At 48.0% G+C, this 13,789-nt stretch overlaps 1 protein-coding gene across 1 annotated transcript in view; it reads left to right on the top strand.

Moving 5' to 3' along the window:
• ITGB5 (integrin subunit beta 5) overlaps positions 1–13,789 on the top strand; it is a gene marked incomplete at both ends in the record, with an annotated part of 60,587 nt that overhangs the window by 8,648 nt on the left and 38,150 nt on the right. Inside the window, 3 exons of the mRNA XM_080347020.1 lie at positions 3,512–3,716; positions 7,514–7,763; positions 11,601–11,769. Of these exons, the coding sequence (XP_080203146.1) occupies positions 3,512–3,716; positions 7,514–7,763; positions 11,601–11,769 (624 nt within the window). The remainder of the gene's footprint in view (positions 1–3,511; positions 3,717–7,513; positions 7,764–11,600; positions 11,770–13,789) is intronic.

The following is a 13,789-nucleotide window of genomic DNA, read 5'->3' as shown; positions in this document are numbered from 1 at the left end:
ATACGGAATTGCTTAACTGACTGTGAGGTGACCTCTGGTCAGGGGGAGCTGGGGTTTGAATTTGTGCCTTATGTGAGCTGGTGTGGGGCTGCCTTTTGCTTGGTTGCTCATGAATTATTTGGACTTGCGTCCTTTACTCCTCAAATGTTCTCATGCTTTTACTTAAGAGGTTTCCTTTCATTTAACCTCCAGGAGTCTTGATTTTTCTCTGTCACAGAAAACTTTTCACTTGAGTTGGATGGTTCATGGTAGCCACAGTTTTGGCTTTGGGTTTTGACCTGTGGGTGCAATACAGGGTACTGTGGCCATTGATGGGGCTTTCCTGATGCCACTGTCAGTGTCCCTGCTCAGTGTCAGCCTGCTGGGGTTTGAAACCAAAGCAGAAGTAGAGATCAGTCGTGCAGCCCCCGGGTGCTGCACTGCACCCCCATCCCTGGGGCATTTACACACCTGAGCATTATTTTCTTTCACCCTGGGTAATGCAGCATTTCACCAAACAAGAAAGGGCCTGGACTTGATCTGAGCTGCATCTTGTTCTGTGGCAAGTCATAGAATTATAGAATCAAAGAACAGATTGGGTTGGAAGGGACCTGCAAAGGTCAGCTAGTCCAACTCACCTGCCATGAGCAGGGACATCTTCACCCAGATCAGGTTGCTTAGAGCCCTGTCCAGCCTGGCCTTAAATGTTTCCAGGACATCAACCACCTCTCTGGACAACCTGGGCCAGTGTTTCAACACCCTCATTTCTTCCCCATGTCCAGCCTGAATCTCCCCTCCTTTAGTTTAAAACCATTACCCCTTGTCCTGTCATAACATATCCTTCTAAAAAGTCTGTCTCCATCTTTCTTATAGGCTCCTTTTATGTACGGAAGGGCTGCAATAAGGTCTAATAAGGTCTCCCTGGAGCCTTATCTTTTCCAGGCTGAACAACCCCAACCCTCTTAGCCTGTAAAGTCCTCTGGGCCCACTTTAGAAGAAAGTTTAAGATAAAATAATGGGGTTGAACAAAAGGGACCTGTGCAGAGGTGCTGCTGACCTGAGAGCCTTGTGCAGCTCCTGCGGGACTCATGCAGGGGTTTTCTACTGACCTCCTGGGCTTCCACTGGAGAACTTCAGTCACAAAGGCTGCAAAAAACCACATTACAGCAGTAATTGTTTCTCACTGCTGTGCAAATGGACAGGCTTGCACATGCCTGGCAGGTCCCACATGAGTGTGTTCCTCACCCCTTGTGCCAGTGCTGTCTCGTCCTCAGCGTGTGGATGCTGCTTTCCTGTACGCCCCTCGCTGGGATGATGAACATCAGTATAAACAGTACCAGAGCCATCTGTCGTGGTGGTACGAGCTCAGCTGCTAAAGAGAAGCAGCTGGGGGAGGAAGCCGCCATCCTCCTCTCCCAGGGCTACCCGCCCCTCCTGGCTCTCCTGCTACCCCAGTCCCAGCCGGAAAATTAAGCCCTAATTCAAAGCCCTTTGAAGTTGAGTCTTTCTGTTCACATCAAGAGGCTTTGGAGCAGACCCCAGGGAGGATTGGAAATGCCTGATAAAGGCTGCAGTTGCACGAGCAGCTCTAAATATCATCCTATTTGGTTACCTCTCTCCTTCCTAGGGAATACTAAAGGTTCTCGGCTGCGCTCCAGGTGCTGTTTGTGTTGCTTTTTGCACAACCAGACTCACCTTTCTAATAGGTGGCAGCAGAAATGAGCTGACAGAGGTGCTCAGCAGGAGTCATGGTCCAGGCATGGGGACAGCAGGAGAACATCTTCCTGTGGATATCCTGCTGCTGGGCAGACCAGCCTGGGAGAGGTTCTGGACACCACCGGCTTTCGTCTGACTTTTAATCAAACCACATCTGAGAGAAACTTTTCTCCAAGGTCTGCCTTAAACGTCCTGCTCTGAAAGGCTGGACATTGTTTTCCGTTTTGAGGATTCTGATTTTTATTTTGTCATGCTGGGAGATGATTTAAATAGTCCCAGTCCTCCTTTCTTGGAAGTTCATATGTTTACACGACACGTTCCAATGAATTCATGTTCATATCCATCCGACGCACTGTCTCCTTGGCTGGACTGCACTGTTGTATTCTGGAATGAAGATCTCGCATTTTTCAAATAGCGTTGGGACCTTGTAGTGAGAAAATGCAGCAGAGAGCCTCTGTCTGTGTCCTCAGGGCTGCAGTTGTCCTCGAGGCACCCCTGGAGCACCCTGTGGGGTGTGAGGGGAAGATCTGTCGAGCAACCTCTCCCTCCTCAATGTCTTCCTCATCCTCTGCCATGCTGGAGCATCAGCAAAAATTGGCGTTTATTCAGCCCCATGCTGATTTTTGGCTGTGCCACTGAAGGAGGGACTGTGAGCATCTTCTCTGCATTATTTAATGTCATTTTAGTCCATCCGCCCCAAAGCAGAAGATGGTTGTCTCTATTGTTACAGTACAGAAATAAGTAGGAATTGGCTGTTGAAAATTCAATAAGTTTTAGGCATGTGACTCGCTCCCTTTGGCCCTTTTGGCAAAAAAAAAAGACATTTTAACAAATGGGCTCTTTGCAAAAGGCCGCATTGTGCAGCCGGTTGTCTCTGAGCGCTGCCCCGCACAAGGCTGCATTGTGTGCCAGGCGTGGAGCTGGCAGTGAGGGCTGGAGCTCTGGGGACGGGCACTGGGATGGTCCCTGCCAAGGCAGCCCATCCTCTGGGACCCAGCGGCTGCCTGCGCCCAGCTGCCTGCAGCCGGCAGGGACTGCCTTCTGACCAGCCCCCATGAGCGTTCTCCCACCTCCTTCATTCTCCAGCAAAGCCCGGGATAGCCTGCCCATGTCAACCTGCTGTATCTGTGCTCCGCCTCAGGGGCTGCTTGCTGTGGTCAGTTTTATTCCCGGTGTTGTTGCCACACCAACGCCCACAATGCAGTTGTGTGAGGGGCATGGGGGACTTGAGGTGCTGCCATGGGGACATGTAGTGTCTCGCCCAGGGCTTGAGGGTGCAGGTTCCTGGAGCCACCCAGCTTCAATCCGCAGCTTCACATCCTGGCTTGGCTTTCTGTGTTGGTGGGTTCATCCTGCTTCCCACAGTGCCATCTCTTTGTCCTCTCTTTTCTCTTCTGCAAAGCTCCTTCAAAACAATGCATGTGCAAAAATTGACAGCTTCTCACCTTTTTCCTCAAAGAGATGGCAACTGTCTGTCCAGGCAGCAAACCACACACTTTGCCATGCCTTCACAGGGCTGGGAGCAAGCGCTGCTGCTGTGGCTGGAGTGAAAAGCCAGGTTTAGCTTTCTGCTGTGGTGGTCTGAGAGCAAATTCAATTTCCAAACCCCTGCAGGATTTCTTTTTTGATAGATCCCTTTGACAGGCTCAAGGCTCAGTGCAGGCTACTTTTGACTACAGCCACCACAAATGACACCAGCTCCTCCTTGTCATCTCCTATTTGGTACAGATACCAGCATGTCAAAACAAAGCTCCTGCTGTGAGATTGATTGTTTGTTTCTGCCTCCCTTTCCCTTTTGTCCGCTCTTCACCCCCAGGAGTTTGGCAGCACAAAGTCCATAACGTCGCGATGCGACTTCCTGCAGAACCTGATTGCAAATGGTTGTGCTGGAGCCATCGAAAACCCTAGCAGCAGCATCAGTGTGGTGGAGAACGTCCCTCTGAGCAGCAAGGGCTCTGACCAGACCCACCTGGATGTCACGCAGATCACACCTCAGAAGGTCGCCTTGAATCTTCGTCCTGGTGAGTCCCCAGTGGCTCTGAGCCCTATGCTGGGGTGTGCTTGCTGGGGGTGAGAAAAGGTGGCCGGGATGTGCCCGGAGCCTGTTGCAGCCCATGACCTTGTAGCCCACTAAAAAAGGTGGCTGCTGGCCCCTTCTAGAGCCTGTGTACTTCAGTGGTACATCACAAACAGGCTTGAGGTTGAGGTGTGCTTAATGAGAAGACACTGCTGTTGTGCCAAGTCAATCAAATCCCACCCGAAACTCTTGTCAGTACTAGTCTTAAGCTTTGCATGTACTTAAAAGGAACCTGCTTGACTTAAAAATGTAATCACTGGGTGAAAGGAGTTAAAGTAAGTTTGGATCCTCCAGCAAGCTGACACTGCTTGACTCTGAACTGAGACAGCTCTTTCTATAAATTGGAATAAAACCCCACATATCTGTTTTCTGTCAGTATGCAAAAGAAACGTGGGATGAAGGCCGAAGATGGAGATTTGAATTTGTGATTCAGATCTTGGACTGTGGCCAGATCCCTGTTCCATTGCCCTGAGCCATCACTTTTCTTCAATCTTTTAATTAAAAATTAGAAAGGAAGGGCTAGACTGAGGCATGCGAGCATGCTTGTTATCAAAAGTTTTTGCATGGTGGGGGGAGGCTTTACTGTGGGTTCAGAATTCTTGCAAAAATTTGGCAGCTGATATTTCTGAAGGGAGGAAAAAAAGCTCTTTATTGCAAACTTAAGAAGCAAATATAAAAGCTTGATTCATTATAAGCAATTGGTGTGGGTTTCTAAGGTTTATCGTTTTCTGACAGCTCTCATGAGTGTACAGAAAAAAATGAAATATGTTGTTTTGCCAAAGAAAAACAGGAGTTTGTGGGGGTGCTCGCATGACCAGCACTCTTCCAAGCCTACCAGTTGCTGCAGGATTTTTTGTTTTAATTCTATGTGATGGATGTCACAATGTATTTTAATTAACTCTTCCTCAGCAGTATGACTGCTGTCATCAGTCAGACCCTCAAATGTAAATAAGTTTTGCTTCAAAGCCTTAAAAGCATATACCTGAGGGTAATCACCACTGGACGTATGTCTAGATGCAGGGCTTCTGCAACCGAATGTCGCTGATGAAAGAAGTTTGCTCCCACACAAAAAAAGTGAGTTGTTATTATTCCTGTTTCTTGACACAATTCCTGCCAGAAAGGGCTGGCTCAGCTTCCACATCTCAACTCCCGCGGTCCCTCCTTCATGCCCAGTGCCCTGCGCTCAGCAAATTCCCCTTTCCCAGTCCCCGGCAGTTTTGCCAGCCAGAGGGATGCCACCACTCAGCTCTGCAGCCATGTGTGGGTGTCCCTCTCCCGTGCCTTCCTGGGGTCTTGCTGTCGGATGCTTTTTGGCCAGGGAGGTCCCCTCCCTGTGTACCTGTCATTGGAGTCATTGCAGGAGAAAGGACATACCTGGATTTTTGCAATAGCATCTCCCATTTTTGCTCTCTTTTTGATGCTGAGCGGCACTCCATCTTAGGGCTAATGACTTCCTAAACCCTTATATTAACATCCCCAGTTTAAATGATCCATTAATCCTTGAGCTTGAGAATGGGTTTCACCCTGTGAACCCAAGACAAAAAGGAGACAATGTTGATTTAATTTTGGGCATGAAGGGTGTACTATTTCAAAGATTAATTCACATGGCAGGCTGTGGCAATGGTGATCTTCTATTCTTGGATGGCTAAGCAGAAGCAGAAGGGGATGAATTGTCAATTGTTCGCCATTCCCACCCAGGCAGTTTGATCTAATCGTCCCATGGCAGGAGTCACATCCCCAAATCTCCATGCCCAGAGCTTGTTTCCAAAGGCTTTAAATTGATGTCCGTCATATTTAGTATTTATAATATTGCTTTTTAATCTTGTGTTCAGTTATAAGGTAGAGTGTCATGGTTAGATGAAAAATTTGAAGAGTGTAGAAGGAATTGAAAAAATGAATAGATTCAAGTTGTATTGTCCATCAAGCCTCACCAAGCAGAAAGAAGAGGTTTTTGTGGATAAGCGTGATTGTCGAGTTTGCATTTGTAAATGGGCCAAAAGCAGTTTTCCGTTTTCTGCACTGCCTCTGTGTGGTGGTATCCAAGACACATTTCTGAATTCAGTTTTGAGTTTTAAAATTTTTCAGTAAGAGCCCTAAGGAGAGGATGGTGGTGATGGTGTGTGGGGAAGAAGGGGGCTGGATTATCCCTAGAAGTGTGGGAGTAATTCTGTGCACAGAGAGTAATAAATTCTTCTGCACTTACATCTACACACATGGAACTAGGGAGGGTTTTTGTCCCTGTGTGCAGTTCGGTGCAGCGTGACCCCAGGTACCACGCAGGGCTCCCGCCTGCTGGGCTGCAAAGCCCTTCGTGCCATGTCTCATGAGCAAGTCAGTTTTGGGATGAAGATGCTGTTGCTGCATGTTGTTGGGCAGGCAGTAAGTGGGAGCAGCTGTGCTGCTGCGAACAATGAGAACAATAAAATGGTTCAGGAAATGTTTTCATAATACTAAGAAATGTTTCATTTCTGGGTAAGAAGAGGGGAAGCCACGAGTGTTTTGCAGAACCTGCCAGTGCCTGAAGTTCAGCCTCAGCTGTGAAGAGCTGGGAGAGGTGGGCAGGAGGGGAAGCTTAGTCTAGAGAGGATCTGAGTCCCTGTGTCTGAGACCACACTGAGCTAGAAAAGGAGCTGATGTGGCAGCTGGGGACACAGGGTCTCCAAACCAGCCTGGGGGTTGAGGGTGCTGGAGTCTGAGTTTCCATTTAGGCCCCCCTCTCAGGAATGCAAACATTTGCCACCTCCTCTCTACTTCCACCAAGGTCCATCTGGTGCAAACTTGAGTTCACTTTGAAGCCACTTCACCTTTTTTGAGGCGTGGGCAGTGCTGGTGGTGGCCTCCTCTCCTAGGTACCCCTTCTGGAGGGCATCTCTGGTGAAAGCAGTTTGTCAAAGGAGAAGATCAGAAGAAAGATTTTCCTCTTCTTCACATTTGCGCAGCCTGTGACTCAGCCCTGTCAGTTCCTTCCCTTGTGGTCATCGCCTCAGGAAGCATCATCTCTGTCTTGGTGCTTCTTCATGTGACCCTAACAACCTTCCTTTTCCAGTTCACTTCCCTTTTGCCTTGCTTTCTCCAGCATCTTGGTGGCACAGCTCTTTTTTTCGGGGAGATGTCCTTTTCAAAGTCATTTCTTCTGTGTCTGCTTTCACTTGACTTCCCTGCACAGCTCAGAGGGCATCTCACATTCATCTCACTGTGGCTGTTTTCTCCTGACCCTCTTCCTTCTACTGCTCCACTTCCTTCTGTCTTTTGTGCAGGACTTCTTAGAACTCTTCTGGTTTGCATTGAGAACATACCCAAGTAAGCATGTGCAGGTTCCCTCTTTCAGTTGTCTATGAAACATCCATTTTAGGTTAATTCTGCTAGCTTTTACTTCCAGCTTTCTAGGAAAATCCTCCCGGACTGTACATAGTCCAGGGAAGTAGCATTTTCCATGTGTCTTCCCTTAGACGTTCTCTCAGCTGAGATGGAAAGACCCTTTCCCATATCTTCAAAATAAAATAGACATGCACTCTATAGATATAGTGTCTTTCTTGACAGCCAGTATGTTACATAGCTTAAGAGGACCCAAACTCATTACCTACTTTCCTCTTAGTGTCCTAAGGGTAAAGCCTCACTCTCCTCACCCTCTCCTTTGGAAGTGATCTGTCTTTGCAGGGCAGGAAAACAATGCCTGTGGTCTGGATAATCTGTGTGCAAGGAGTTTTCTTTTCACTGCTCTCAACTCTTGTGTGTCTACAGGTGACCGGACTTCCTTCCGTGTTCAGGTTCGGCAAGTGGAGGACTATCCCGTGGACCTCTACTACCTGATGGATCTCTCCCTGTCCATGAACGATGACCTGGATAATATTCGCAATCTGGGGACCAAGCTGGCTGAAGAGATGCGAAAACTCACTAGCAATTTCCGTCTGGGATTTGGCTCTTTCGTGGACAAAAACATTTCTCCTTTCTCCTATACGGCACCAAGATACCAAAACAATCCCTGCATTGGGTAAGTGGTAGGTGTACACTGAAGGGACAAGCCCTGTGTTTGCATAGAGCCTCGCCGCAGTCTTCTCTTCCCGTTCTTGCTTTAAATAATGAAGCACACTTAAGCCCCAACTTTTGGGAATGCTGATTAGCCATGGCTGTCACTGTGATGGTCTGGGGCAGAATTTCCAGTTTTGCAGTGGCTGTTGGGAAATCTCTGCATCTAGAGATGGGAAACTGCTGTATCGGGAGGCTGAAACTATTTTTAAGTACCTGAAGACGATGCAGGCATAGCAGGCTTTTTTTACAGGCTTTAAGAAAAAGGAGCAAGAGCCAGAAATTCCTATTTTCTGATCCTAGCTCTGAGTCATAGTTGGACCTTGAGTAAATCAATTAAGTTCTTTGTCTCCATTTTGCAGATAAGGAGACCAAGGCAATGTAAGTCCTTCCCAAGAGAAGTGTTTGGGGAAAATGAGATTTGTGACGGCCTGTGGTACTGATTAGTGACTTCTTATAAAGTGTTTTGAAGATGTCAGGCAGGTTTTTTTTAATCTTGATTGCTGTGGAAGGGAAGCAAACTAACAGTTGCAAAAGACACAGATTGTGTGGTTTGCTTTGTGGTGATATCAGAGCATTTGATTTTTTTTTCTTGTGTTAGTGTTTTTGCTAGAGCCTTTTCATTTGCCTTTTAACCACTGGAATTGGGATTGAGTCCTGTGTATTGGGGATTATGCCAGAGTGAAACTGGATGTAATGGAGGGTACCAAGGCTCGGATGCATTTAAATGTTGGCACGAAAGGATGAATACAGCAGCAAGTGCCTTCCTGGGAGAATGTCACTGTTGACACCTTTGTGGTCCCCATCTTCACCTCGTCCATCATTGGGGTGCTTTCTAGTCATGTAAAGACAGTAAGATTAACACTTTTATTTGAGATGTTTGTGGATACTTACATTGCAAGATCAATGAAGAAATGGATGCCAAACTCTGTGAGCGTGCATCCTTGAAGTTTTCCGTATAAGAGGCAGATTAAAAAGGGCTTGCATCAGCTATGAGTTCCTAGGCCAGCTTTCAGCATTGACCAAGCAACTGGCATCTCATTGCACATTGACCGTTGACCACACAAAATTATCTATATTCTCGTTTTGCCGGTTCTGTCCAAAGAGGAAGGTCAAATGGATTTGAACACTGAAAACTCGTGCTTTGGCCATGAAGCACCACCAAAAGTGACCATGCTGACTAAGCGAGGGAGCTGACTCTGCCACCATGGCACCATACACCATGCTCTTCATAGCTCTTTCTCCCAGAAATCTGTCGTAGCCTCAGAGAGACACTCAGTTGTCTTTGTTGGCCTCAGTCTCCATCACCTGCTCATGTTATTTGTGGGCTGGGGACAAGGTGTGCTCCAGCTGGGGAAATCTTGGAAACTTTGTGTGTCTGGTGTGTGATTTAATTGAACTGACATGGCTTTTGCAGAGTGACACATGCAGGAGGGGAGGGAGGAGTGAGAGAGGAAGAAAGGGTGGAGCTGGACAACTCTACAGCAAGACATGCCTGAAACTGCCAATGCCCTTTCATTAAGGGCATCCAGAGCTGTCACCTCAGCTTCTCCAACCTTGATCAGGCTATCTTCATGTCCTTTGGTTTTACCTAGTTGGTTGCTTTTCTGTTTGAGTTACATTAAGTCAACATGCTCTTGGGAAACCATTTATGAAGGGTTGCCCAAGGCAGCTGAACTGGTGGGCACTCCCTTCCAGTTGCCATCTGTCTCCTCTTCATCCAAACCAGGGGTGCTGGCTCCCTGTTCTCCAGCAGGATCACCTTCCCCTGCCTGCCATACCAGTGGGCTGTCGCTGCTGCCGAGGGGATCGCTGATGTGCAGTGAGGTGGGTTGTCACGTGTGGGTTTGTTTGCAGCTCTTTCTAGTGTCAAAGCAGACTTTGTCCAGTGGCCTGCTCACATTTAGAAAAGCTGTAAGTAAACATAAGCTGTGGTGGGTGGTTTTTGCCCCTGATCCAGGCTCTCTCCTCCTCCTTCTTGCAGTGATGGCTGTCCTGCCGGTCTGGGTAGGGTGCAGCCCTGTTTTTATGTGGGGTCTGGCTGGAATCCCTTGTGCCACCTCCATCTCACCCCAGTTCGCTGCTTGCCTCTGCTCCTGGCTCAGCATCCTGGCTGGGACCTCCTGAGGAGCCAGAATGTGGCCTCTCACAGCCACAGTGTCATTTGAGAGAGATAATTTGAAGGAAACAAACACTAAATTTAAAAAGATAAGGAAGACAGAGGGTTTGACTGAGAGCCTAATTGCCCATCTATCTGTGATAGGACTTGTGGAGGTTACAGCCTGAGATAACCCACCCTTAGTGCTGGGTGCATAGTCACTCAGATATCCACCGTCTGGTCTGTCCTGCTGCTGCCTGCAGCTGTTGCCAGCAAACCCAGAGTGTAAAACAAACAAAAAAGGATTAAATTATAAATCTTCATGGGAGATGGGACTCTTTAGTGTGTCAGTGTATGCTTTCTGCACCAAGGCTCTGGCAAAGCGAGCATCCTGATGTATTATATGGGTTCTGAGACTGCAGCGCAGAGGTTTCAGACGTTGCACACTCCTTGCCTTGGCCCTGGGCAGGAGCAGGATGCAGGTCTGAACATGGGGCTAATCACAAGGGATGACTCTAATCACCAGCTTGGGGCTGGGGCAGCACGTCCTGCCCCTCAGTTGGGTGTGTGCATGGCTGTGTGTGTGGAAATCCCTGCTCAGGGGTATCTTGAGAGGGATTTGAGTTCCCAGTAAATCTTAAATACTGTTTTGTGTAAAAAACCTCTTACAGCTTCCCCATAGCAGGTCATGTGTCAGCAGAGGCTTTTAATTGTTCTCTGTTCTTATCTTTGAAGATAAGAGTGAATTAGTGCCAGCCCAACTCGTTTTAAAATACATTTTCTTCTTAAGCCTGCCTTCCCGTCATTCCTCTTCCTTGCAGGCTCTCAGTGATTTTCCACGTTGCAGGAGCTGCTCTGCTGAACAATCCCTGTCATGCAGTAAGCATGGAACCTGCCTCCTCATGGTTTGCATGGAAAAAGAAGTTATCCTGGTAGCCTGCCAGGCTTTTCTCTGCCTTAGGGTGCCACTCCTCTCTTTCTGCTCCAGCAAAGCTCTGGAAAGCAGAGATGGTGTTTGCTCACTGGCTTGCAGGGCAAGTGGGAGGATGCATGAGTTGGTGTTAGTTATTAATGCACGTCATGTTTGGCAATTGCCAGGTGCCCGGTGACATGCAGTGGGTGCAGGGTGGCAGATACTGCCAAAAAAAATGGATGACAGAGTGAAAGTGCATATTGAAAAACAGGGGAAAAGCAGCTCTCAGCAGTGATGCTCCTGTGTGGTGCTCTTTGGCACCAGCTCACTGGTTCTGCAGGCGTGGGACGTGGATTGAGCACCCTCCCAGCCTGCTGGGGACGGTGGCTCTGCCAAAACACACCCTCTGCATCACCGTGGGTTGCATCTGTACTGCAGATTCCCAGTGTGAAAAATACTTTATGATTGCTGAAAACTGCAGAGCTGCATGACCCAGGGTGGGCTGGTGCTTGGTGTCTCCAGTCCTTACACAGAGAGTAAGTCCTGGTGATATCTCTGAAAGCTTCAGCTACTCAAAGCCCCTGTAGAGAAACAAGAAAATATGGGTACTACTGAAGGGTTTTGTGGATAAATAGCCAGAAATCAAAGTGTCCAAACATGAAGCCTTGTGGAAGTATTTTGTCCCTCTGAACAGAAGTTTGGAGACCAACCTGGCAGAGCTGGGAGCTTCTGCAGTTCTTGGCTGCTGCTGTGGTTCCTCCCAGCTGACCACTCCTCTGTTCCTCCTGCAGTTACAAGCTGTTCCCCAGCTGTGTCCCGTCTTTTGGCTTCCGCCACCTCTTGTCCCTAACGGATAAAGTTGACCGTTTCAACGAAGAAGTTCAGAAACAGAAGGTTTCCCGCAACCGAGATGCTCCTGAGGGCGGTTTTGATGCGATTTTGCAGGCTGCTGTGTGCAAGGTGAGTCGCTCTGATTTCTGGGGTTTTAAAGCAAAGCAAAGGGGGAGGTTCCTTCTGCTCTGTTTGTGGACCAGGTAAAGCTTCGATATGCCATTTCTTGGAATTAACTACTACACTTTTCTTGCAGAAACCATGAAAAATGCCTTGAAACGTAGAGACTATTATTTTTATGTGCTTTTGTGCATGAACAGACAAAGAAATAAGGTTAACATTTTCTCTAGTTTAAAGGGTTAAAAGCAGAGCTTTTGCAAATGCAAGTTTAGGGCTGAGATTTCATCCCATGGTCAGACTTGTAGGTGCTAATCCCTTAGCACCTGGTTCGAAATCCTGTAAGATTCATGTACACCTGTGTGCAGCAGCACCGTGCATCGGATCTTTGTGTTTCTTAAGTGTGTGTCAAACATGTCTTGCAGCAGTTGGTCCACGTTGAGAGTTGGAGCTGGTTCCTACAGCTCGTCCCTGCCCCTTTTGTGCATGGGGCTGGATGATCCCACATCTGGGCGGTGATAGCCTGCTCTCCTCTGTCAGCAAACCTGGAGCTGTTAGCAGTAATTAAAGACAGAGTTCATTAGCTTGGTGCCTTATTAGCCACATCCTAAGGGTTTTTGGAGATCTTTACTTGAAGATCTTTCTGGAACAAGCAAGTGGATTGCTTCATATCCCTTTGTGAGTCAGGAATGGAAGTGTTTGCTCTCCTCTGCCACGTGGCTGAGCTTTCCCGCTCACCAGGGATGGCTCCAGGTGCTTTTCAGCCTCTTCACATAGAATTTGGTTTTTGTTTGCTCCAGCCTTGCATAGTCCTTTTGCTTGGGTGTGGTTTCTTCTGGGTCTGGATTTTGGGAGCTGGGAGATAAGCATCGTCTGGAGGAGTGATGTGATGCAAGCTTATGGGAAACCAGATCTTCCCTTGCCTGGGTTGGCTTCATTTATGCTTCATGCCCTTGGCAGGGCTGAACCTGCCCTGTTGGATCTGATGCAACCCAGTAGACTACTTCACTCTCCCAGCCTGGCATGGATATTGTTGTTGGCACAACTACAGTGCTGCTCCCAACACTCTTCTGGGTATAAAGTGCTTCTCAGTGTTGGAGGGTAACTCTTATGGTCAGAGCAGAGACATTTCAGGATGATGACTCATGCCAGCCACCATATGGTTTTTTGCAGTCCCTTCTACCACATCATTGCAAAAATGAGACAACATTTCCCTGTGGTGCAGAAATACTGTGGTGTGTGCCATAAGGGCTCATTTGGTAGGTGTTGGTGGAAGGCAGGAGACCTGCAAGATATTTCCTGCACAATTGTGCCAATCTCAAATTGTTGATAAGGACACAAATCTTTGACTGTCACTCTTGAGTGCACTGTCTGGTCTCTTGTAAATCCAGAAGATGACTTTAGATGCTGGTACCATCTAAATCCCGGACTGAGCATCCTCTAGGAAGGGTGAACAGAGGTGACTGTGTGTGCTTGTGAGGCTCTTGGCATGAGTGGCAGGTCATGACAGAGGAATTTCTGCAGCCATGGTGGTTAATTAATTAGCTAGAGCTAGGGTGTGGGAAATAAATTCAATGGGACTGGATCATGAGGCAGGAGAACCAGCTGCACTGTAACTCGCGCTGCCATGGCAGCCCCTTGCTGTAGTTGGAGCAGGTGATCACAGGCATGAGCAGCAAGGGCTCTGCCCAGCCAGAGTTAGAACAGCCAAAATTTCAGGCCAGCTAATTGACCTTCTAAGCCCCATAGCTGAAATGGGAGCTTAGAGATTAACTTCCCTCATAGTGGGTGAGTGATGGCCCAGGTCAGTCAGTGGCTGTGGCTTGTGGTGGGCTCGGCACCATCAAGGTGGGTGGATGTGCTGGATGTCTGGAGTAACAATGAGGTGCTGCTTCCTGATGAGGATGCTTTTTGCTCCAATTAATCGTTCTTTGCATCCAGCAGTGATAAATGAATTATCGTGGGGACTAAACCCTGCACAGCCAGTAGTTTCTAGTAACTCAGGAACTGTTTTCTGCCAGAACAGGGGGAC

This window comes from Nesoenas mayeri (assembly GCF_963082525.1).
Source record: "Nesoenas mayeri genome assembly, chromosome: 6".
Classification (NCBI taxonomy): domain Eukaryota; kingdom Metazoa; phylum Chordata; class Aves; order Columbiformes; family Columbidae; genus Nesoenas; species Nesoenas mayeri.
The sequence above is the reverse complement of the archived record's forward strand: the minus strand, read 5'-3'. Positions and strand labels throughout refer to the sequence as shown.